Consider the following 27,363-nt stretch of genomic DNA (forward strand, 5'->3'; position numbering starts at 1 on the left):
CATCCCTGGCCCAAAATTCACAAGCCTCACAGTTTCAGCGCAGTCAATCTCACTCTGCCCTGGGGCTATGAGCCACATGAAAATATGTGGTGCTGTGTTTATAAATCTAATCAAAAATAGAAACAGTAGACAAGCACAATGAGGTCCTACTATGGATCATGGGAATTCTCTAAATTCTGAAGGCACTTTTGTTTAACTTCTGTGGGCCTTCTCCTACCATTACATTGTCTGGTATTCTCGTTAATCATCCTCTTGACTTGTCAATGATATAAAGGAGCCTACATGTCTGCTGACTTCCCTCACATCACACGACAAATATTATTACGAAATAGCAATGTTAGGAATAGCATTTTCAATACCCTTTTAATTTTCCTTTTCTAAAAGTGTTTTTTTTCTTCACTTACCTCTTTTTCCATGCCAGCCTGTCGTTTCTCAGACTCACAGCTAAAAACACTTCCTCCTACAACAAAAGAGAGTAGGCATATCTGAATTTTCAGTCCACATGCTGTCATTAATAGGTTTAAACACACAGACTTGCAGAGCACCAGCCTAGAAACCTGCCAAGATGGAGGTCTGCTGCTGCTGTAGTTCCCCCTTCTGCCTAGCCAAAGAGCAAAGCGAGGACAGTGCTTCGCTTCATCTTTTTTGAAAACTTTGCATCAGGTCACATTAAAAAAAAAATAAAATAAAAATTAAAAAAAAAAAAAGTAGTTTAAGCTTAAATACAACAACACCAAGGAAATATTTGAGGGCAGAATTAACCCAGAAGGAGTGGGTAATTCCTACCCATAGACAGTAATCACTAGAACTATGTGAAATTTGTTTGAAATTTGTTGTGGAATATACCTAACCTGGAAATTGCAGTGCCAAACCTGCTGGACTTAGGAGTGCTTCTGTGATCCTGCATCTAAGTGAGTCCCACCTGTGCCTCTCTCCCTGTGATGAGATTCAGTTAAAAGTATGGAGATTATTCTCTACACAGAGGTTATTACCATTATGCAAGCCTACAATAATTTTACAAGTTATGTATCCTATCAACAAAAATGTTCCAGTTTTATACCATCTGCTTTTGTCTCTACGTGGGAAAAAATATTCTTTCAAAAGGGCTAGATGGGTTGCCCCTGTGCTCACTCCACTCGATGGCAAAACTCAGTCTGACTCCCTGGTCGCAGGATCTGAATCGCAATGAACAGCAGGCTTCTTTCTCTGCCAGCTTTTCTCTTATGCATTTATACAAACACACATTCAGATTATTTTGCAGAGCCTGAAAACAAAACAAGACTTTGAAAAATTAAAAATATCCCTTCAGAGTCCCTCGGAAGATTCAACCGACCTACTGGGTCAGAGGATGCCCCATACAAAGTACATGTTTGGCCCCATTTGAGGAAACTCTCTCCTGGGGGCACCATGCAAAGTGCTTAATTCTAAGTATGTGCTTAGGTTTCATTGAAATCACCACAATGGACAGTGAACAGGGCCACAAATTCTCCACAGAAAAAAGGTTGCATTGTGGCTTTGGTTGCTCAGTAATTAATGAAGGGCTGAGCTCTGCCCAGGACTTGCATATGCTGAGAGTCTGCTGACCTTTGCCATCACCCCTGGATTTTGGTGCCCTACTTGGGGTGCCAAGGTCGTTGTAGTGATGCAGAGGGTTGAGAAGCCAGCGACGTCCTCTCCTCTTGTGAACAGCCTTGCCCAAAGGGCCCCAGCAGCACAGCCCACAACTATTGCAGAAACCACGCTGAAAGTCCTCAGCTCCATAATATTCTATGATGCTAAAAATAAAGCCCTATGGAAATCACACAGCTAGGCTAAGGTCAAATTTCTGAGACACATGATGGCTAGATAACAACCCCAGAGTCCCAATTCCAAAATCCGGGATGGGTTTCCAAACCCAGGCAGTATCTACATGACTTTTCCTGCTGCTGCTCCAAACCAATTGCACTTCCACTGTATACAGCAGGTAAATATTTCTGAGTCCAACGGCAAGGCAAAACAGTTATAATTCAAACAGGAGCAGCAAAAAAGAACAACCTGAAATAAACTAAAGGCAATAAAAGCTTGAAATGTCTCCTCTCCTTTTAAAGGTAGAGTCACAAGAAGCAGCCAGCAGAAAGAACTGATAAAGATTTAAGCTGTAAATTCAACATTTTCAGCCATGGTCAACATCTGTTCTTTGAAGAGGAGCCAAAGGTGCAGTAATAAGGACTTTTTCAAAGCCACAATAGTCCTGGAAATCCAAACATCAATAGAAATACTTGGAGTTTCATCCTAATTTAAAGAATGTGATTGACCACACTAGGTAAGCAAACACAAAAATACATGAACATCATTAGTGTCTTAACAGTGATTTTCTTGGAGTTCAAGAGCTTCCCTTTATTTGGGCTTTCTGGGGAAATTTTTGTTTTGGTTCAGGACTTCTCTGGTGTTTTTTAAAAGAACATGCTACAGACATTGCTTTATCTTCAAAAAAAAAAAAAAAAGGTCAGGCAGTACATTTAACACTGCATTAAGGGATGTTGTCTGAGGCCTTAACCTTATCAACCTATTTTCTTTATCTAGATAATAGCTGAATCCTTAGAATTAAACTGTCTCATGGTTCTGAAAGAGTACAGCAAAACCTAAGTACATGACTTTTTCAGTCAGTCAAGAAGATAACAATCTTATTTCATATCCCACCAGATATTTTATTTTGTGTCCATCAGATATAATATTTTGCATGATTTAGTGGACTTCAGTTACTTTTAGCACATTTATAGTGAAATGACAAAGCAAACCAATCACAAGTTATTAAAAAATTATTAAAATGGGTACTTACCATTTCTCTCTCCCCCTTCCCCCACACAAATTTTTCCTTTTTCCTTACAGAAGAAAATCACTTTTTTCACAAAAGGAATTACTAAGGAAGCTAAATCAAACAGGCATCCTATCCAAGTAGCTTTCTGTAATAAATAATCTAAGTTTTTAATTGAAAAATAGAGGAATTAAATAAAAGCAGATGCAACAGAAATAAAGTAGAGCATCACAAATGTTATTGATGGGCTCCTGTTAGTAGTCACAGATCTGGAAGACATCAAAACAACAGACCTTCCTGCTGGTGCAGGCTGAAGTACCTCTTCCTCACACTAGTTCACGCTTTATGCTTTGTTTAGCTACTGAAAATAGCTGGGCTGCATGAAGAGCCTGCATGCAATAAGGGTCTTCTTGCAAATGTAGCTATAAAGTGTTCTTGCCACACTGATCTGTGGCACAAAAGCCATCCTGTTTGTAGCTGCCTACCCAGCATCTTCTTAAAGCCCTCCTGAATATGCAGGCAAGTGCATCGCACATGGATGGTGAGCAATGGTGGGCACAGCTAAGGTGCTGGGTATTGCTGGTGGAGAAGCACTGGGTTCACAGGAGGAGTAACAAAGCAACAGTTTGTCATGATAGTGGCTGCCCTCTCTTCTTTCTCACCTTGAGCTGGTACACCATTTATCACATGCTGAGAACTGTTGTGGGATACCTGTGCTATAATATTGGCAGAAACCACTGAGTAAATGATAATCCTAACAACCTACTTGTAATTCCCTTTAGACACTCTCATAAATACCAGCTCAGGAGCATTGGTCTTTAAGAAGTATTTCTTGAGAGGAAAATTGCACCTCTGGTGAAGAGAATCCATCAGTCATTAAATTCAGCAGAACTGACCTTCGAAGCCACAAGTTCTGTGATTATCCTTCTTTAATCAACAACTTTGGGAGCTGATCCTCCAAAGTAGTTTCAGATCCTTTATTTCTTCCTCCTCTTGCTGCAAATATACTTTTATAAAGATCATTAAAACACTTGAAATTAAGCTCACATTCAATTGCTTTACTTGTTAGACTAATGTTCCTAGCCTTTTTTCTACTTGCTTGAAAAAGTAGATAGATAAAAGGCTTTTCTATCTATAGAGATATGATACAATGAAATAGTAGTACCTACTGCTAAATCATGCCAGCAATTCCTGCGGAAGCACAAAATACTAAATTTTGGCTTCTGTGCCATCACTGCAGTATTCCCATCTTCCACCAAATGGGAAGCACTGTAGACATAAACAAACACTCATCATGTTGCTCCAGAGCCCGGCTCAGGGACAGTTGTCTCTCAATACAGTCCCAAAGCTTTTAGTCATTTTAGTCAACCCCAGCAGACTGTCTGTACTAGGGGAAATGTGAAGCCAGCCCGAGCCTGGACAAAAGGCTTTCCAGAACAGGACACCTATCTCCCGGTTTTGTTTGCTAGGCTTTCCTTTGGCATGGCTGCCCACCATAAGGCTTAGAAACAACCCAGAATAACATGGCAGCAGGGCTGGGGGAATAGGCAAGGGGCCAGCAGTATGGCAACCACCTTCCTTCTGGTCACGGTCATGCCTCTTCTCCGCTTGCTTTCTGCTTCCACACTGCTGCTTAGCATTTACACTGCTCATCATCCCAGACCATCCTTCTCTGCCACTCCTTACCATGTGAAGGCAGACCAAAACCTACATCAGATGAACAAACAATCCCTCCAACCAGGCTGTGCATGTGAGGCTGCTCTCCTCCCTGTGACTGCCTGCTGCACATGCACCCTGCAACCAAGTGTCAGCAGGAGCTCATCCCACCTGACTGGTCTGGTTGTGCTACCCTGGTTGTCTCCAAGATCTCTCAGCACTCCCATCTCATGTCCCAGTTACCCCAATGCCAGCTCCCAGGGGGCCAGGCTGCAGGTGCCTATGGGGTACATACTGAATTCTTGCAACACCAACACTCTGTGCTCTCACCAGCTCCCATTAAGATATGGTATCCTCATGCTGTTACCCACAGCACTATGCTCCTCAGCTGCACTCTGACTCTTACAAACTCAGTGCATGTTCTGCTTCGTCTCTGTGACTCCATCAGCCATGGTGAGTTTCTGTTGACCCCTCTCGATGCTGTCATGGCACCAGGAACCTCAGCACTGATGCTGTCCTGACTTCTGCCTGCCTGTCCACATTCCAGTCCTTTCCAGTGAAAGAGGTTCTTTTCACTACAAAAGGCTTTTGTGCCTTGTATTTCTCAAACAATATGGCCTCCAAATTAAAGCAGCATGTCAGTTAAAAATACTTAGCTGTACATCAAATCCTAAAAAACATATGCTTTAGAGACAGAAACAGTGCATGACTTTGCACAAAAACAATACTATAAAATCTAAGGGGGATACATAAAAATGTAAATAAAAATCTAGACAGACAGAAAAATATTTACCATTAGGGAACATGCAAGCAATATAATATATTTTGACCATACACAATTTTATTGCCAACAGCTCCAACTCTTTTGAAAACTGCTTCAGAGTTTCTCTCCTAACTTATTTTCAGGGAGTAATTAGTTCATTTTGTGACTGTTTGCATTAGCCATAGATTTTAACACTTCCTTGTGAACTTCTACTATTCATACATTGGCTTCCATGACTATTAAAGAGGAAAAACAAAGAGATTACTTTCGTACACACTGCTGTTCAAGGACTGAACCTATAATTATTGGAGCACCATTTTCCAGGAAAGTTTCCCTTCAAACAGCACATATGATTAACACTAGAAAAAATGCCTTTATTGCTGTTTACCAGTGATAGATCTAAATTTCATATTTGTGTTTAGTAATATAATGTTAAAGGGTTTTTTGACCTGCATCCTTTCTCTGAATTGAGCAACAACACCAGCAAAGATACACAGGAAAATACAAGAAAATGTATCTTGTGAAAGTAACATCTTTTACATATATACCACCTGAGATATCAGTACTGTTGTCAATGGATCAGTAGAATTTGAAAGAAAAGAGACAGAAATTGTACTGTATGAGCAATCCCAGAAGGAATACCTCTAGTGGTTTAAAATGTATTTCACTTGCCTCTGGCATGAGTTTCTGGATTAGTGTCATATACATGTCAACATGAAAAAACATAGTCTGTTTATACATTCACATTACTCCTCCTCGTATTGTTCTGTATGCCATTTAACATTGACTACACATACATATCAATATATTCAACCCTGTGAGTGCATACCTCTGTCATGTACCTGTTAATAAGACATAACCACTGAGTACAAAGGGAAACTAAGGTAATGATGTCGATAATCGAAAAAGCAACAAAATGGACAGGAACTTAACAGCACTGTTTGTACACTGCTAACCAGAAATAGTGTTGTGTAAAGATATTTTGATGAATAAGCAAACTGACCTGCAGTTTGTTTTTTAAGATCCATCTAACTACTAAAATGTAGGTAGAGGCAACCTTAGGTCTGTAGCTGTTTCCATCAGTCTTCAACCAAGAGTAGCAAAAAAACCCAGGTCATGCCTGGCTCTTTTTAAACTGGGCGTCCTTTGTCAGCGTGGCTCAGCACTACATTTCTTTGTTGCAGACAGAAAATTAGCAATCAGAATTCTGACTCTGGGATTTGAAGCCTTGAACTAGTTTTCCATTGGAAATAAATGCTAGTGATGTTTCATTTACTACACAAGAAAAAAATAAAAATAAAAATAAAAAAATCTTGAGACCTTGAGCAGGCAAAGAGCAGTCGAACATGACTTCAGACAAATTCCTGCATTTTGAGGTAGATAGCATGTCTAATAGGGCTGAAGCTGACTTCTAACCAATAGGGTAGCTGAAAAAATGTGACACCCTCTGTATGACTTCCATACCATCTGATCAAGTGGAATAGTCAATAGCAATCCCATGACATGTTTTACTAGGTGACAAAGCAGCTTAGTAAATTTCTGCTCTCTGCCTCCTTCCTCTCTTGAGTCATTCATTCCTGTCCCTGGGCCACAGCCCACTACAGTCTCATTGGCCTTGACATAACTATAGATCTAAGCTGGGTTAAAAATACCTGTTCCCCCCAAACACTTTTTTTTTTTTTTTTTTAATCTTGAACTGCTCCTCTGGTCTTCTATGACTGTACCACCACAACCAGAGCACAAGGAACTCCAGCAAGCAAAAAGGGATCCTTAAGTAAGCTTTTCCATCAGAGAAAACATATCCTGAAACTAGACCCTGTAATGACAGAGCTTAGTACAAGCAATGTAGTTTCAAGGATCTGAAGACATTTATGTTCTTGCACCATCAGAACAAAGCAGAAAATTATACTGACCAACGGTAGGAGAGTTAGATCAGAATCTACCAACTCTTCCTCATTATAACAGGTATTGCTAATTAAAAAAAAAAAAAAAAAAAAAGGGCTGGGGAGTGGTGGTGGAAAAGGACTTCAAGGTAGAATGCAGCAGTGACTTTCAGATAGAGATCACAGAGCAAGAGAGAGCGTGAAAGCAGTTTAATAGTGGAGGCATGCTACTGTGCCCAGCAGCCTGGCCCATGGACCCATCAGTCCCTGGGTGGGATGCCTATGGATAGCACATGCTCTTTTCACCTCTCTGCTGTCTGGGGAGGAGCAGGGTAGCCATGCATCCTTCTGACTCACTTGGGTACCATTTGCTGTCCCACAGCTGGTCGCTTAGGTCAGGATTGGGGCAGTGTAGTAGTAAAAGGCAAGAAGTCTGCCTTTCTGTAAACAACCAGGCAAAGCCCTTCCATAATTCATTGATGCCTAAGCATTTTAACTGATGTACTGGCAGTGTGGCAGCTTCATTGGAAATAGCCTGTTTCACTTGAGAAGCTCGTAAGCTGAGCCAGAAGAAGCTGGTTTCCCAGCATCACTTGCTTTGTTGGAGTATAAGTGAGTTTGGGCTTTCTTGGCTTTTACTAGCTTGGGTTACACCCATAGTTCAATCTAAAAACAACTTTTAAATACTACATTTTTCAGTACTACAAAAGAGGGTTTTAAAAAGAAGAGTCATACAAAGCATATCATTACTCATTTTAGATACTGCAGTCTACAAGCTGATTGTCTATTTAGGATCTGGTTCGGATGATGATACAATTATTCACTATTTTGAAAAACATGTTACATAACAAGGGGAGAAAATAAGCAGAAACAAAGCAGTCTAGTCTACTCTAAAATATATAGGTCCCAAACGTGCAAAACTCTTATGCATACATTTCTCTGTATTTGCATGAATTACTTCACTGAATACAGCAGACGAATTTATTAACTCCCAAGTGAGGGTGTTCATAGTAAGGGAACATGAAAACTTCAGCAGAACTAAAAAGATATGACTACACTTCATTTTTTCTGATTCCTTATCCTTCCTCCCTCACCCCAGATACCAAATTAAGGATTGAAGGATCTCATTCTAGTGCCATTTTCAGAAGTTTCAGATTGCAATAATTTCACTGGCTTGATGGAATTATTTCTGATTTACTCTGGTAAAGGTGAGAGCAGTTTCAGATACTTATGACTCATTCTGTCATTCTATGACTTTCTTGCATATCCAGTGAAAATTTTGCTGGCCTGGTTTACTGTGCAGTTGCACAGATTGGACCCTGTTAGTTACAACAACTCAGTGGAGCAGTAGTAACTTCCAGCTGCTGAGGAACTGTAGTTTCTTAGATCAGATCAACTTTGCCACTACAGACCATCTTGCTGCAACCTGCACATGGTGCTGTGCAGAAATCAACAAGAAGACTACCACTGTCTTTTAAACATTTTCAAGCATGTTGTCAATACTGCACAAGTCCTTTCCAAAATGCAGCAACAACTGGAAACCTTGGAAAATCCAGAAAATCTGGTAGAAGCAGTGTAAGTGACCTTCATACTGCTAAAACTCACACAGGTGTGCATCTTAGGTTGGACAGGTGATTGACAAACATCATTTATATTGCATGTTTATTTTTAGCTGACATTTTATTTTTATTTTTTTTTCTCATGGTGGCTGAAAATACAAATCGAAAGTCATCTCTGTTTTATTTAATTCTCTGTAAAGTCAGTTCACCTCCTAAACTGCTAACACTGCAACTATCACCAAAAATTTATATAAGGTCCTATCTTTCCCTACATCATCCCCAGCATCATGAAGGCAGGGAGTGGAATCATTAACCCCTAGCTCTTCACACAAAAATAGGCAGATATCCTAAGGACTTGGAAGCAACCTTCAGTGAATCTTCAGGTCCATCTGCCCACTCACATGTTTTTTCTCTGTGGTTTAGTCTTGCCAAAGAGAAAGCAAAGTTAAGTGCAAAATTAAGTATATATAACTTACAATGTTCCTTCCAGGTCCTATCTCATGGATGCACTCTTGCTAGCTAAAACTAGATGCATTGCAAGTGGAAACTGTATTGCAAATGGCTATCTCAGAATGGATGGATTAATTCTCCATTTCTCATTTCATTCTCCTGAAAACACAAAGGAACGACATTTCAGTTCAAAGTTATCATCATGCCTAAGGGTTAAGTTTAAGCCTTTGGTTAGATACTTTAAACACTTCATGCTTCCCTAAAAGTGATCTTTAAGGTCAAAAAGAAGGGGGTTGGCCCTGCTCAGCTTTCTTAAGATGCATAAAGGATGAAAGGATGCTTAGAAGATTTATTTTTTTTTCTGTTTTTGGTCTTATTTTTATATCTGAATTAATAATGTCAAATCTGGATTTTCAATAGTTTTTGGAGATGTTCCCAGAGTACTAGAGAGCTGGATTAGGAAATATCTTTATCTCTCTGTTGAACCAGTGAAGCTAATGAATCTTTCATATAGTGTTTTCTTGCAACTATCTGATACTTGAGTTAATTAAGAAAGCAAAGAAACTAAAACAAAACATGACCCAGTACAGGAGCTGATGCTACAGTGAGCTGTGTGTGGGCAAGCCACTCCCCAGACAAAATCCAGCAGGACTCCTTGAGTTCCCTCAGGTCCTCTACCATGGCATGACTACAGGGCTGTGGACTAAGAAAAACAGAGTCTGTCTTCTACCTGCTCCATCATAACCAATTCATTCAGTGACTTACTTGCATCAAATGAACAGTTCTGGGAAGTTCAGCTTGCGTGAATTGGTCATTACGAAGCTTGCCTTTAATTTGGAAGGCTTTTTTCTTCACCTTTTATTGTACTCCATGCCAATATATCCAAGATCATAATAAATGCTAAAGTGCTAGCCCTCAGTAACATGTTATAAACTCCCTAGTACCTCATTTCTGCCTTGAGTACATCATTTAATGCCAATAAACCAGACCTGTCTACAGTGTCAGGCTAGAGGTTCTGAAGCCCATACTTTTGGATGGAAGGGAAGTTTGCTAAGCCTTTAAGGTGGTGGTTTCGTGATGCTAACAATGAATCTTCATTGTATTTATTCCTTTTTTCCATCAGTTGCTCACAATATCAGTACACCAAAACAGGACAGATGAGAACCAAGAGTCCTCTCACTTATGCCATCTGCATAATAACACAAATAATAAGCATAATATTTTCCAAGATTTATTTTGTCCTCTTATGAGAGTCAAAACACCTTTGTGCTCTTTAATATTGAGTTCAAAGTTGGATTCACCTTAACAAAAGATGGATACAGATTCACTGCACCACATATCCCACAACAAAGCACACACAGATGTTCAGTGTGTTAAAAGCATTAACTTTTTATTTTGTCTTCCAAAAAGACAAAAATCACAGGAAGAATGATGGCTTCAAAATAGAACTATTCTATTTGGACCCCAAAACATAGATTCAGTTCTTGGCTCTTCTTAAGGTTTATTGTTTAAACACGGTCAAGACTCCAAGATAGCCTGTAAAAAGAGAAAAATCCAGAGCATCCCTTCCCACCCTGTAAAATGCAAGGAATAATTAAAACATAAGACCTGTTCTAGGAATAATACCAGGTTGTTAGAGATTGAACAGAGCAGGGACATGAAAACAGAGTTTCATCACACGAACTGAAATTCAAACTGTACAAAGAAGTAGTGGATTAGTGGACAGCATGGTTTCTTGCACCAGAGATGTTCACTAGATGGGTCAGCACTACAGGGAATCTGCTTTGGCAGAGGAAGAAAGGGTGAAGCACTTTGCCTGACAGAGACAAATCCAGGCTGGCATGGGAGCAGAGCTGTCCCATGCAGGACCATCACCACCTGGGCATAGATACTGGGGTCACAGGTTTCTTGTGCAGTGGAATTGGACCCCAGTGGATCTAACAGATGCAAGAAACTGGGCTTGGCACTCAAATTTGGTGTTTAATTGCAAGTGTCCTAGCAGAATATGGGGGGGTCTTATCTCCCAGCAGGAGAACTTCGAGTGCTTTTGTTTTCAGATCATTTTGGAAATGAAATCTGAAGTGAGGAGGAAAAGAAACTGAAGACCTTCAGCAAGACACAACACTTGCTTCAGTTCCAACCAAGAAAAAGCTTGCATGGCATTCTTCAAAAAGAAAACTCAACCCATATGCTGACATCTGGGTGCAAGATGACGAGGAACACACAATCCCCTTTCTCCTGAAAACATGCAAGGTTATTGCACAGTCTCAATGCAAAGTTTACACTTCATACCCTATTCATCAACTAAGAAACAGCTTCCTTTGGCACGCAGACAAAAGGAACAGGCTGATTTCATATCAGGGTGTCAAAGAATTTGCTTCAGCTTGGATGTTGATGAGATGCCTTGAGACCAGCTTCCTTCACACTGTATGCAGTTGGTGCTACTGAATACTTCCTGGCAGTCAGCCCAGGGGCACAGTTTGTATCTTAACATGCTAGAGTGAGGAAAATCTACTGCAAAGTCCTAAACCAATAGAACTACAGGTGCAGAAAGTTACTGAATGTTACCAGATGCTTTATATGGCACAAAGAGACTTTAAAGACAAAGCAGAGTAAATTGAGAAATTAGGTGTGGGTGTGAAACAGGCTGCTATGATCTTGGATACAGAAGAAGAAAGCTGCATGAAACCCAATCAGATAGGACTTTGTATCAGCAGTAATCTTGCCTGTCCTTACATGAAGTTGTAGTAGATGGTGGTAGGAAAACAGTGGATGTTAACAGGGACCTTGTGCCAGATCTCCAGCAGCTCTAAGCTACTATCCACACTTTTTAGAAGAGCTACATTATTTTATACCCATTGGGGACAGTCTCTGATTCGTGGCAGAAACCTTTACCCAGCAACTGTTACCCAAAGAGAGAGCATGCTTTGCATCTCAGACATTGCATAGTGCCGATAGTGACAGTCCCAGGTCCAAACCCTCCAGCCAACACTACACCCTGTGGTAAGCCAAACCTCTGCTGGCATTTGCAAACATTGTGGAATTAAAATTCTTCACTCCTACTTGTTCCTGTTCCCATGTAACAGTATCTTTATAACTCATACAAACAACACAACATGGTAAGTGCTCACAAAGTTATATTTAAATATTTTTATATAAAAAGTTATATAAAACCAAAGCAGAAATGACTGATAAAGGTTTTCCTCTTTTCTTTTGTATTGCTGCCATTAACACTCTATGCTACTTCTTAAATACTAGCTAAATAATTTAGTCTCATTTGAGAACTAGTCAAACTTGAGCTCTTGGCTTTCCAGTAAAAGTTGTCACAAGACTCAAATCTTCTCAGCTCCTCCTGCCACCTCCTGTACATTATCCCAGATTAGTGCCTGGGCCTCCTTTGTTCTGCCAGCCTTTGCTGACAGTTTTGCAAAAAAGTATTTTACTGTACCGCATGTTGAGAAATGCATGCCATCAAACATCCTTCTCATTTCAATTACCATAGAGGAGTCGCATCACGCCATTTTCTCTGAATCACTTGTGCAATGTCAGGTAAGGCAGGATGTGACTCACACATGACTAGATTCAGGAGTAGGACTCTGTGAAATCTTCTGGTTTCAGTTCACAGAGGTTTGGGTTTTGTATTTTTCCCCCAGACCTGCACTGCAGACCCAATCATGTCAGGTATTCTCAGGACTCTTGGCCAAAGTGAACCAAGAGAAGTTTCACAATAGCTGCTTTTTTCTGTGGTCTTCTACCATGTCCCCATGTATCCATTCCTCTAAAGACATGAATCCCCTAGTCCTCTCAGGGGGAAAAGGTGGGTAGAGAAACTGATTTTCCCTGTTCTTATTCCCTTCTTTCCCCAGCTCTACAGCAGAAGACTTCCTTTTCTCTAGCTCTAGGCTGTTTAACATTAGGAAGCAATTGGTCTGTCACCAGCACCTAGAGCGGTTGGTTCTTCACAGCTGGGAGATCATGTCTCCTCTTTTCCTTCTGTTGAGGATGGCTTACAAACCCCCCTCTTCAAGAGCCATGCCTTAGCTTTCACCTTTGTTTTGAGACAGTCTGATTACATTTTGGCTAGGGAAACTCTGTGATCTCGTGCTCTGAAAGATGGCTTGAGGCTTTACACTTTCACAAAAGACATAAGAAACCACAAGGAACCTTGCTTAGAGTTCTTAATCTCAGAGATAAGCACATGCACATGCACACAAATCCTGATCTATGCCCTCTAAGGCTACATCTCTGATACATCTGAAAGTTTAATAACATAAAAAATAAATAAAATTAAATTAAATTAAAATTAAAATTAAATTAAATAAAAAATACTTGTGTTCACATACCTTTAGATTGGAAAGTCACTTCTTCCTACTAGCTGAATGAAATCACAGGCTCTTTTACACAGTGCGGGGAAGGTGAATGAATTTCGTAGTGCTATATTTCATACAATTAATCTGATACTAGCTTGACTTGCATAAGTGGGATAGCAGACAGCTATTTAAAAAAAAAACTGCTATTCATGAAAAAGTTTACACCTTTATCAATTGCAGTAATTCAAATTAAACTTCAAATGGAATACTTGGCATCAAGAGACAATATTTTTAATCCAAAATAAGCAAGAAGGTCCATTTCTATCACACACTATTTTAGCTAGTTTAGCTAGTTTACACTGACATGACTCATAATTGGCATAGTAATACAGTTCTCCCAAATAGACCTACATGCACAACAGGATTCCTTTGAAGATGTAATAGATTGAAAGATGGGACAGAAGGATCACAGAGGAGAGTAACACTTGAGAAGCTGGAAGGAGATAATTACTTTTTATGACAATTCCCACAACTTTGGCAGGTAAATGTTTTTGATATGAGCACTTCAGTCACGCACAGATGGATGACACATTTATGTGTGGGCAGAGGATGAAATTGGGTGTGGACTGTGTGCGTCTATAATGGTTACAGTGATAGGTCTAACTCAGCACCAGCGGCACTGAGTCATCTTCTCAGAGCTTAGAGTTCCTCATAACTCCCTTTACGATGTGGAAAAACTCTGGCTGGATAGTCTGCAAATTTATCCTCACTGATGAGGACCCAATCTGAGAGAAAGGTCAAGAGCACCACAGGGTTTCCACACTCCCAGAAACCCTCCCCAAATTCCACTGGTTCATGCAAAACGGGACTCACTTCACTGCAACACAGGGTACTCAAAACAGTTCTGTTTTGTTTTCCTGTCTCATTCATCCTCCTGTACAATCAATGTAGGTGACAATAAACAAACTCTGTAGGTACCTTGAGGGCCATTTGAAAGACAAAAAATTGAACTCGGAGACAATTGGAAAAACCCAAGCATATACCACAGTGAATAGAAGTGCTTAGAAAAGAAGAATCTACCTTTGGGTGATGATCACTGATCAATGGAGATGTCTAAAGTGAGCAAACGGCTCTACATTCTGACAAGATATATATTCTGAAACCATGTCCAGCATCAGTTTCACATTGGCTTTCGCCTATATTTTCAACACAAACTGGTAAATTAACTACGTGCCAACAACCAACACAGCATGATTTCTGTTCTCCCTTATCCTCAAATCAATACAAAAAGAAATCAGCTATGGCTTACCTTAACCGCCTGAGTCAAAGAAAGCCTCAGGAAATCTTACAAAGTGAAAGTATCGCAGAATAACACCAGAAAGAAGATAGCTGAGGTTGCTTTACTTCTTGTACCATCTGGTAGACTATGGCATAAACTTAGTGTGTATAAATATTCCTGATTCACCAAGACCAGAAACTAATCTTGTCACAGCATAATTTCCAGATGCAAGTCTTGACCAATTCATACAGGTAGTGATGCATAGCAAGACAGAGGAATCATATTACCCCCACCACTAATAAACAACAGGAGGTTAGAAGGTGGTGGTTGTTATAATAGGTGTGGCTTCCTATCCTTCCCGCAGCAGACCAAGCACAAGTATTCTGTGGCCAGAGCAGACTGTAGGGGTGAGCAATCAGAACAGAAGCTAAGGATCCTGCTAACAGGGGACCAAAAGACTGATTGTGCCAGAAGGAGCTTCATGAATATGAAGCCCTATGCTTCATATCAAGAAAAGCTTTCTTTCCACATTTTCTGATTTTGTTGTCTTTCAGAAGCGGCTTTTGTATCAGTAAAATCTTTCAGATCAGCCCCCTAAGTACAGCTAGTATCCAGCTTCTTTCTTGATATCTGACTTTGTAATAATCTTAACTGGTAATCAATTTCTCAGAGGATGGTTTGTCTGTTGAAGAAAATCTAGAAATTTCTAGATTTCTTAGAAATCTAATAAATACTTTCAGTGAAAAGGTAAATTAGAAAAACACTTGCCAAAGGATGTCACAAAGACAAAAATTTAACAGGATTCCAGAAAGGGTAGGATAAACTCATGGATAAGAATGTTCTCATACATTATATTAATAAAAATCCTTGAAAAAAAAAATTAAAAAATACTGAAACAGTTTCTATTAGAGCTTTGAAAGAGCAACAGATTATCTCCTTCTTGTTTAATGCAGGATTTCCTTTCCTTTTCTCTGAAGCAGCTGTAGGTCACCACTACAGCAGACAGGGATCTGAACCGGATGAACTCTGAATAACTGCAGTTTCTAGACTCCCTAAAAAGCCTGATCAAATGATTAATCAAGAGCATGTGATAACTGAGACATTTCCTGATCTCAGAAAGTGAGTCAAACCTGAAAATTCACTAGCACAGATTTTCTTATCAATACTGAAGATCAATTTGGTCAGAAGGTTCTTGAAACAGAAGTCAAGGTGAATGACTGTTCTGGGTAGGCATGATCCTGCAGCAGTCATCAGATAAAATCAGTTAAAAATGAAGTTTGTTATGGAAGTCAGATAGCTGCATGTCCCAACAATGGTACCACCCAAAAAAATGCAAAACCCAGCTGCATGTAAATAGAGAATTCAGTTCTTCACATGCACCCCAGCTATCTCTTTTGGTGGCATGAAGCATACACATATTACCATGTTTAGTAAAAGTCTGACAATGGCAGCCCAACCAATGTTATCTCAGGGCTTCCTTGGGCCCCCCAGGCTCTCCCTCTGCTCTTTTCATGAAGCAGTTGGGTCATAAGCCTACTGCAAAGGGAGCTGCCTTTTGTTCTGTGTTTGTAGACAATGTGCGAGTGACGACAGCAGCAGGAATAATAAACGCAAGTGGTATTACGCACACATGCAAACACCCCTGTGGAAAATTCAGCCATAGGGTAAATACTGAAGTTCTACTTGTCATTCAGTTATTCATAAAATCAAAGACACCTACAAATAGGAAGAAAAAAAGAAAAAAAAAAAGAAGAAAAAAAAAAAACACCACATCCTTGCCAAAACCCTCTCCCAGAGTAGACAGCCCCAGGGGTTGAGTTCTGATCTCTGCTCCCAACAGCAGTGGTGCTTCCCCAGTGGGGAATTCCCAAAATAGGAAAGATACCCCAGAGCTGACACTAAGCCAATACATTTGGCTCCCATGCCAGACTTCCGCCAGCTGTCAAGCAAGGAGCATGTCACGGTTAGAAAACCTGCTGTGCTCCAGCTACTCCCTGCCACAGCTGTGGCAGGCTGGGCAGGGAGGAGAAGAGCTCGAGGGCTCTGCCGAACATCCCTGGCCTGAGATCAGAAAGACATATGCGGCCACTTCTGCCCCAGTGACACCCAACACTGCAGACATGGTCTTGTATGAGTCTCTAGAAGCCTTCTAGTACCTTGTCTGCAGTAATGCTTATACAGCATTGCTCATTAATATTTCACCTTTTGCTCTGCCAGATGGGCTCCTCCCTTCCACTTTCCCTTCCCCTCAGAGACATACCCACGAAGTTATCATATGCTGTTAAGGTACAAAAAACAACCATTTGCCATCAGCACCTTGCTGGGGATTATAAATGTGCAAACGGAACCTTTAAATAAGTCCATGCATCACCGAAAATAAGTTACACATCTGTAAAGGATGGAATAAGCCATCAGGAGGGGCAGTTTTATCTGCTGATATAAGAGTGAGCAGAGAGGGATTATTTGCAAGCTGTTCTGGACCAGTATCAACCCAGGCTTTAAAGTCCCATGTGGTTAAACAATGACTCATGCCTGATCCTTATCTTGCCTGTCAACACTCACCATTGTTCTACATGTGTATCATTGTTAAAGCATAGCAGAGGATCATGAAGAGGGGCAGAAGTGAACGTTAATTTACAATACATGCAGCTCACTCCGCTTCTGTGCAAAACTGATACAATCTTAAGTAGTGAATATTTTATGACTTCTTAAAAAAAAATTTAAACAGAACTCGAGTCTTGTTTTATGCTATCTGTAAATGAAAAAATAATTCGAGTAGTGCCAGCAGAATGCCAGCAAGATTTTAAAAATACTCGATTTGGTCCTTTCACACACACATCTATTCAAAACAGTACATGTAAATGTTCATATATTTAGATATATTTATATGCATATATATATACATGTACATAAATATACAGTAGAGCATCTCTTTACTGTGGCACCCTTTCAGATAGAGTGCCATTTAAAAATCCTTCATGAAAGTTGCGAGACAGACCCAGCCTTACCTTCCTAATTCCCAGCTTCTCTTCACCTTTTGAAACCAAATCCTCGCTGCTGTCTCTATGGTGACCGTGACGTCCAAGTCCCCCCTGATGAGACAGCTGCTGGCATGCGCAGCAGGTACCAGGGCAAATCCGTCGGCACAAGACACCTCTCCAGTCTTTGGCTCCTCCATGGGGGGCAGTGATCTTCTCCAGAACCGAGGCTGACAAACAGCTTGGTAAAGGAAACAGTATGAGTATGAAACTGCCAGCCCGTGCCTGAGGTGGGGCAGGGGAGAACGGGGTCTAGATAATAAGAAAGTTTTTAGACTGCTTATTATTTTTCTCTTCAATAATAATTACTGGTACTTGGAAAATAAATGTAATAGCACTGCTATCAAAGACTGCCTCTGGATAACCTACACAGAATGAATTAATTACAGGTAATTTCTCCTGGAGGGTTTGACAGTGAGAAGATATTTGTGTTATGAAGTAGAAGTGGCTGATAACATGATGAAAACCTGCAACGACCATCCACCTGGCACAAGATACCAGCAGTGACAGAAAGATGTTTCCTGGTTAGTGGTGGGAGAAGCAAGAGGGGAGATTTTATCGAGTGCTAAGTGAGGAGCAGCAGGTGGGACCTGCAAAGGTGTGCCCTTCAGGCAGCCACAGGAGGTGGCTTCAGAGACTTTCTCTCCTTAAGAAAGGCAGTGAGTCACTGGGGTTACAAAATGTCAGATATTATATGTAGCCCTGATCATATGTTTTGACGCGTAAACCTGGATGTTACACAATGCCGAAGCACACCTCTGCTGCAACATATCTTCTTCTAGCAGCTTATAGGCACAGAGAGATTTGTTTGGTTCCCAGTGGCACTTTCCCCATAGGTTCCCAAATCAGGGGTGATGTGCCAGGGAAATAGATTTAACTTTCTGCCACAGTCTGCTGCCAGCACATGCTGATACAGCAGACACTGTAGATGTTTTGGATGGTCATTACTTCACTAATCTTTCACAAGTTTGCAGCTGAAGGTGTCTGGCACAGTGCTGCGCCACTGTAACCTCGTGTCACCACACGGGAGGAGGTGGAGTCCAGTGGTGTTCATGGCAGCAGGTCTTGCCTGGATTATTTACTGCATGTGATACACTGCTGCCATCAGCTCGCTCATGATTCCTCGCTTATAAAATTATCTGTTCAAAATTTAAGGGTCCTATTTGATCCAGATATTTGGAAAATGAAATAAAGACACAGGTTAGTCCTCTGAATTTCCACATTCTTTTTAACCAGCCAAAAAATATATATACTTTGGAGATGAGGATTTTAGTAGCCTAGTACACATTACACTCCAGAAAAGAGGAGACACGACAGGAGGAGTATATACTAAAACTTACATTGCTATAATGCATGTTAAAATCTAGTCCCAAACTCAGTTATTGGTGTGCCATGCCTACTATGTTGAGGCCTTTTCCCATATACTTTTCTTGATCCTTATTCATACGTTGCTATATCTCTAACACTTGAACGTCTGTATCTCTGCTGTATCTCTGAACACTTGAACCTCTTTTCTAACACTTGAACTGTAAATACTTGGGAGTAAGGAATGCTTTATGCTGTGTGTTGCCCTTATCATGCTGCATTACTGGCTCCATGCTTGAGGCTTTAGATACTATAATAATTTTTTTAAAAGGGAAATTGAGAGGAAACACAAGCCCAAAAGGAGCCAGAAGTAGTATAGGACTTAGTCATGTATGTAGCTCCCTGGAATTGATTACTGCACACAAGTGACCCAGTCCTCAGTCTGCCCACTCATTATGCACAGAGAACATCTTTTCATCTCAAGTGTTGGAGCTTTTTCAGTGTTTTCCTTCTTACAGCATCCTGTGCTCTGCACTACAGAAGACCATAGACTTGCCCTTAAACACCCACAACTGAAGTGCAGATAGCTGCCTCTTCTAATTCATACAGAATTTGTTTTTTGTTGTTGTTTTTGTTTGTTTTTAAGCAAATAAATGCAAAAAGCATCTTTCTCAGAGAAACCACAGAGGCCATAGGGCTCAGAAAGGTTGTATGTCAAGTGTCAGCACAGTTGCATAAGTGCAAGTCCCTTTCCAACAGAGAACGATAGCCAGCTCCACCACAGAAACAGGAAAAAGCAGACCAGAAAAGGTTGCAATGGTGAGCACATCAGCCAAGAATCATTGGGAGCATCCAGGAAATCAAGGAATAAATTAAAGCGTTCTTTCAGTCTTTGTGGACACCTAATAACAAAGGTGCAGTGGCATCAAGGAGACAACAAACAGAGCAACTCCACAGTAAGTATGGCTTGCACCAAAGGTCAGAATATTACACAACATGGTGAACAGAGATGAGTCTCCAAGGTCTGCCCTGTAACTTATGTGGGAATTAGAAGAAAAAACAGCAGAAGAGAAGGTTTTAAAGTAACATGAAAGATAAATAGTTTTCCTCAGAGCATCTAGAGCGGAAACTTTTATTACAGTCACTGTGGATCTGAAAACAATTGATATCCATGCATGCACACCATAAAAAGAAAATTTTCAGTGAATCTTACATCTAGGTGTATTGAGGCTACAAAGGGATGTTTCAATCTTTTTTGTGCACGCCCCATCGCATCTAGAATCCCAACAACTCCACAAGAATTAGCATATACCCCCTTTCTATCTCTATGCATCTGTTATATTTCACAGGTACTTAATATTGCCAGCTATACTTCATGTATCTAAGGAATACAGATCATACATGTGCCAATAACACGTATGGCTAGCTACCACACATTTCATACAAAAGCTAATTACAGCTTCAAGGGTTACTTTTTCATCCTGTGACCATAACTGTTGTGACTAAGACTGTGACTTTTAAGATTTTTCTCATCTAGTAAAATAAAACCACTCTTGCCCCCCACCCCCTCACCCCAGCCCTCTGAAAAATGGGAGGAATTCCTGCTGATCTGTTGCTACTGAGCGAAATCTGTATTAGTTTTTACAGAACAAATTCTCTGACATTTTGCTGTTTTCATGCTTCTAAACCTTTAATGGCAACCATTTAACACATTTTTAATTAGAAATGCACAATAATAATTAAAATATTTTTTTATATATAAAAAGTCTATAATTATGTCTTTTGCTTTGTTTGACAAAGCTATGATTTCTACCAAAACATATGACCAGACCTCGGGTGGTCTATTCACAGCAAACAATGTATTGTCCTGGGCACACAAGAAGAAAGACAAGATGTGGTTTAATTGAGCCTCAGACTTCATTTACTCAGCTTTTATGGAAACTACCAGTAATAACTCGTAGAGGGCACACCATTATTTCTTATTTCATCAACTCTCCATGATCAATGCTGCCATTATCAGCCTCTTCTTTCTCACGCACTCAGTTACATTCTACTGGTGGGACACCACCATCTTCTTTTTGTATGAGGGTTAAAAAGCCAGAGGAAGGAAGTTGTTTCCTCACTGTTACATCAGACACACAGAAATGCTTGAAACCAATCACCAGGCTTTCGAAGAGGTTTCTTTCTTGGACATCTTTTAGTTCTTAAGCCACAGGTAGCTTGGTTGCTCTGAACCCAGATGAATCAACAATAAATGGCCAACTCCTTTCCTCAGATAAAATAAAAATGCCATCTCATCATGTCTCGATAACAGTGATACCAGACATACTATTGTGAAGGTAATGAATGACTATTTACCCACTCTCAGACAGTCAGAAATCTCTGGAAGTGACCTTCCAAAGCTTTTCAAAACAGCCTGACACAAAGTTGCTTTGAAGAAGTTAACTCAGAAAACAGTACTTCTGTTCACAGGAGTGTCTGAGAACATCTGCTGTTGATGGTTGTCTTTGAACAAATCCTGTTCTTTTTTGCTAGACTGGTTACACTTACTGCACATTTTGACATAGGAGTTAATCACACCAGTGGTGGGATCCTTCTCACTAGAAATGAATTCTTTCACCTGTAAGTTGACAGCATGGATGCAGGACACAAGGGGAAGGAAGAAACTTCTCATGAAGGGTGAACAGGAGTTCTCTGGTCTTAGGGCTTTTAAGTGAATAGTCCATTTCCATGGAGCTCAGGAGCCAAGTGAGATGGGTTTAGTGGTGAGGAGATAAGTCACCACGGCAAGGGGAGCAACTTGGCAGGAAGGTCATCATACTCTGCTCTTCTTCTCTAGAGAGTCCACCAACACTTGGGATCAACTCCACAAACTGTTCCCATACCCTCCAGCCACCCCCCCATACTTACACTTGCAAACCTTTTTCTGCGTCTGTTGCTTCACCTACCCAGACAGAACAATAGCATGGCATGTTACCCTCAAGCAGAAGATGAGTTGGTTGTGCCCAGCCTGTCCAACAGCTCTCCTTAGTTCAGGTCTGCAGAGCCATTAGGCCTAAGACAATTTATGTGCATCCTGCCTACAGTGGCACAAGTCCACTTTGAAGCTGTCTCTCCAGCAATGCTAGTGTCTTCCTGCCTGGAAAGACAGTTTGCTCACTCCATACAGAAGCCAACATGAAAACCAGCATGCAACCAATACAGATACTCAGACTTCAGATTCAAGGCTCAACTCAAATTGAGTCAATATGACAACATGGATCGTCAACAGCTTCCAGAGTCATGATCACCACAGTTGTTCACCAATGTTCTGAAACTTCTTGGTAGAAGTGTGCCTGTATTTCACTGAAGAAACTCAGAACAAGCACAATTGTGTAGCCACACAATTACGCCTACCCCATAAAGATTCAGATACAACATATTTTCCCACTTACATTTTCCCATTCCACTAACATTATTGAAGAACCATTTCATTTTCAGATGCATTTTCAGAAGGCTAACAAGGGGCTTATGAATACATCAAAGCAAAGTCATATTCATTTACACAAATGTTTCTGATTACTTTTCCTCTGACCACTCAGACAACAATCTATTAAAAAGCTAGAAGAAAAATCGTGTTTTTCAGGGCCACCTCTCCTAACTTGAGATCCTGATCTCTCCCTGCATTTGCAGAACATCCAGACAATATGAAATGAAGCACAGGTACCAGCTCTCTACAAACCCGGGGTCTACCAGAAAAACCTTCTTCCCGATAAGAGGAAGTTATCTCCAGCAAGTATAATCTATGATGAAAGCAGTGAGAAGTATACTATTCTACACGCATTAAAAACCTGTTCCCTTAAGCGTCTTACACAAACTACACCTTTGGTTGATTTCTGAATGGAGTCCCCAGGTGGTTAAAGTGCTGGTATTGCATTATTTATAGTGATTGAAATCCATCTAAGTAGTGTTTAGCAATAGAATTTACACAAAGTCACTTGATGGAAAAAATAAAGGGTGGGGGGAGGAGGTTGTTTACAAAACAAGTTACAGTAATAAAGCTGCTAGGCTGAGCCAAGAGACCTCTTAGTAAATCATTTATTCCACAGTTTGACAATATTTACAAAGGTTTTTACATGAATTATTTACTCAGGCTTTTATAACTTGTAACGTACTGTACACAAAACAGCAAAAACACATTAGAGTTACAAACCTGGGAACATACAGTTATGCAATGACAGATGGTGGAAAGGGTTCTGACAAAGGAAAGTTAACAGCTAACACAAGCAACAGCCTTTTCTATCTGTCATCAACAAAGGGATGAGGACTAGCAGGGAAATGTGATTCAGGGAAACAACACAATTTTTCAAAAGCTACATTCTTTATGATTGCTGGATTTGGTTATTTAAAAACCAGTCTTTTGTTATGAATGTCTAATTCTAAGAACTGACATTTCAGTGAGTTACCACCCACCAATGAACGACTGTATGGCACAAAAGCCAGAGTTTACATGAAGGAAGCCTCAAAATTCTGCTGCCCAGCATACTAGCTTTAGGTCAACTCAATTGTTATTGAATATGTGTCTAACAAGTCTGCCCAGAGATGCCACATGTATTAGCACCAATGCCAGAAAGTTTTGCGCACAAAACTCTGGAAGATAAATTTATTGTTTGAAATATGTATAACTAAAATCAAAGAAAGAGGAAAACCAAACTCTTCCCTTACCCTATGTTACAGATGGGGAACAGAGAAAAGCACAATACCTGAGGCACAGCAAAGACCATTCAGTATAAGTTCATAGAGCTTTATGCATTAAAGTGGCCCTTTCATCCACATCTCTTACTGCCCAGCGTCAGTGAACTCAACAATGACTCAACACCAGACACTTTTACCCTGTGGAAAGGTATCTCATATGACTTCAGCCTGCCTGCTCTCTTCCTGCCAAAAGTAAAAAAGCAAGAGAACCGCACACTAAGGCATAGTATTCGCTCATGCCATCACAGCACATTCAGTCTTCTACAAATTTCAATGCCATGTGACTCCATAATTTTCTTGCTACTCCATGACGGAAGGCAAACAATATCCCACACTCACTCTTACTTCATAGGACAACTATAGACTTCATAGGACAACTAACTTCAGCTATAATGGAGAACTGTCCCTAGTGAAGACTTTGAAGCCTGTAGGGATGGAGCATCATCACATATCCCCTTCCCATCTGTCAGTCAGTTTAAGATACGACATGCAAAGGACTTTCTCATCCTTGTTGACCTGAGAACTAGCAGATGTTAAAGACAACAGGCCATGAAGATGAGTTCTCAGCTGGGTCTGCTGAGACCCTGGCATGAAGTGTAAGAACTAGGACTTGGTCAGGACCCAAAGGAAACCTTCACCATTGCAGACCTTGTAGCTGAAGCTGTAGCTTCTAGCAAAGTGCCTACACTTATCAACACAGAGGCTGAGCCCATTAGTCACCATGTATCAGCCATAATTCCTCTTACATAAGCTCTGAGTCCTCTGTTTTTGTTTGTTAGGTTTTTTTGTTTGTTTAAAAAAAAAAAAAAGGATAGAAAGAATACAGAAAGAATATTTTACTGATTGGAAAAACCTCTCTATTTTTTTTTTCTTGAAGCAGGATTATATTTGATTTCAGAACAACTTTTTAAAATCTCTTTTTAGAGAAAAAAAGGGACAAAATTATTGACTGTAGTTCACATTTAGAAAAGTCTTTTCCTAAAGGAGGAAAAGGTTGGGGAGGAGAGGGGGGGAGCTTGTGCAACCAAATCATTACCCCTCACAATTTGAGAATAAGCTACTGAACTAATACATCAAAGAAAAAAAAAATCAGAATTCACCAACACTGTCCACACTCAAAGCACAACCAACAGATCCACGTGAAAATTTAAGATGACAGAAAGCATCAAACCAAAGTTATAACTGTAATAGAAATGCAAAGGACTCTGTTTAAATGAATTACAAAACCTGTCTGGACATCACATAGGTGAATCACCATGCCATAGATTGTATAGAGGAGGTTGTGATTAGGCAGGCTAATAGCCTATAGCCAGTGGCTATATAGAAAATAGACATCTCATTCTGCTATTGCAAATCAACCTTTGATGCATGAATAAAAGAGCAGCCAAACATCTAAGCACAAATACAGGTACAATAGAACTCAAAAAGGGAGAGAAAAAAGCAAGAAAGATCAAAGATATTGAATGGTTTCTGTCTAAGAATCAACTAAATAGTCTGGAATATTTTGCCTGGAAAAAATAAGAATTTAAAAAAAAAAAAATCTGAGGGGTCATAATAAGGAGATCTGTAAACCAGAAAGTGGCATGAAGAAAACACTGTTGTTGATTGCTTCTTTGGGGGGCAAGAACTGCCAGGCATCTGATGAAAATCATGGGAAATAGGTTTGAAATGAACATGAGAGTACTTTCTGCACATCACACACTTAGTTTAGCTTCTGTCACAAGATGTTGTGGATTCTATTAGTATACATGGGTTTAAAAATGAGCAAAGTATTTCCTGGAAAAGAAACCCAGAAAAGATTTTGAATACAAATATATCATTGCTTGCTCAGGGAGTCCCTAAGATTGTGAGAAAACAATGAGGGAAAGTTTCAGAGATCTGTCACTCTTAACACTATTGCAGGATGAGAAAGCAATGAGCAGTGCTCAGCAAGGAGGTAATTTGTTCTTCTTGAGCGTTTGCTTCAGTCTTTTACTGTGTTGTTTTTTTTTTTGTTGTTGTTGTTTTTTGTGTGTGTGGTTGTTTTTTTGTTTCTTTCATTTTGTTTTTTTTAATGTGAAAACTGAACGAGGAGGAGGAGATGAGTGGTCCAAGCTAGTCCAGACCAAAGAAGGGGAAAGATCCCGCTTGTCAGAGTTTGCTACCTAGATCAGGAGAACTAAGAGGATTTCTAGAAACATGCCTGCATTTGGAGAAAGCAGCTCAAACATACTGGTACTAGAGCAGATAAGAAAAAGAATAAGGACTTGTGCAAGAAAGCACCTGCTACTGCACCTGCCATTTTTGTTATGAGACGAGTTTCATTGAGAGAGTGTCAGTTAAGACAGAAAGCTCCCATTACTAACTAAAGTTCATAAGCTTTAGTTAGTTTTCCTTCAGGTCTTAGCATGCCGTAGGTCTAATAGGAATGGATTTTTTTTCTTTTTTTCTTTTTTTGACACTTCCAATTAGGCTTTCTTCCTGCCAGTTTCTGAGGATCTTTCCCTAGAGGCAGACATGCATCCTTGCCCTTGTTAACTGCTTTTGAAATATTACTACTACTGTCAGGAACTATACTATTGACTGAACTGCTCCAGAGCCCATTCATGATATCTGGTGGACATATGCCCCTTAGAGAAGTTACTGTTCCTGAGTACTCCTCATCTATGTGAAGGAGGGAGATATTACTGTGCTTTGTAACTACTCAAAGCACGCACAGCATCCACATCATGACGGCAGAGGGACCTGCTACTTTAAGTGACTTCAGCAGAAACTGCAGATGCTCTTAACTGGCTACTCCTAACTCTTTCTCCTAAGTGAGTTGGGACAGGTGTTCACATACACTAACACATCTCATAGCCATGTGTTACAACAGAGAGCCCTCTGAATGCTGCTTCAGACTAAATATGTCAGGACAAACCTCATAAATGCTTTAGAAAATCAAGGATATGTATGAAAAGAGGTTATTTCAGGGTTAAGTTCAAAAGCAGTGGATGTACAAAAAACATGATACAAGTTCATCGCAGTCACTGATGTCAAAAATCTCTTCATCTGAAACTGAACTTATACCAAATGAAATTCTTATCCAGCGATTGTGCCACAGGCTGTAAACACAGCCAGAGACCTAATAAGAAATTCATTTATTTTTTCCTATAAGTAAACATCTATTCATATACACATTTCAGATAATGCCTTTAGTGCTCTTGACAATATAATCTAATGCTCCTGCAAGACTGGCTACAAGGACATGTACTTTTACTACACACTTACTATTATAAATGTGCAGAGGTCAAGTTCCCTACCTTGGCAGGAGTACCTGAGTACTTCTATACTAAAATAATTATTACAAGGACAAGCCCTAAGACAATATAGAATCCAATTAATAATATTTGCAATAATAAGCTATCTTAAATAGAACTAAGTCAGGAAGTCGGTGAGCTGTATTTTTTTGTTGTTGACATTTTAGAGATAATTCATTTAAAGGAAGCAGAAGTGCTACACCTCATATAAAGCCCTTTCCCATCCCAGGTTGGACTGCAAGCACATTAATATCTGTGCAGTTGGAAGGAAAGGAATTTGCTAAGAGATTTTAATCCTGAAAATAATGGTTTCA

The 27,363-nt window shown here is 40.1% G+C and overlaps 1 protein-coding gene across 1 annotated transcript in view; it reads right to left on the minus strand.

Annotated features, from left to right (window-relative positions):
• LOC310894603 (uncharacterized protein) overlaps positions 1-27,363 on the minus strand; it is a 310,402-nt gene that overhangs the window by 200,125 nt on the left and 82,914 nt on the right. Inside the window, exon 2 of the mRNA XM_083824913.1 lies at positions 405-460. Within this exon, the coding sequence (XP_083681039.1) occupies positions 405-460 (56 nt within the window). The remainder of the gene's footprint in view (positions 1-404; positions 461-27,363) is intronic.

This window comes from Anser anser (assembly GCF_964211835.1).
Source record: "Anser anser genome assembly, chromosome: 2".
NCBI classification, from domain to species: Eukaryota; Metazoa; Chordata; class Aves; order Anseriformes; family Anatidae; genus Anser; species Anser anser.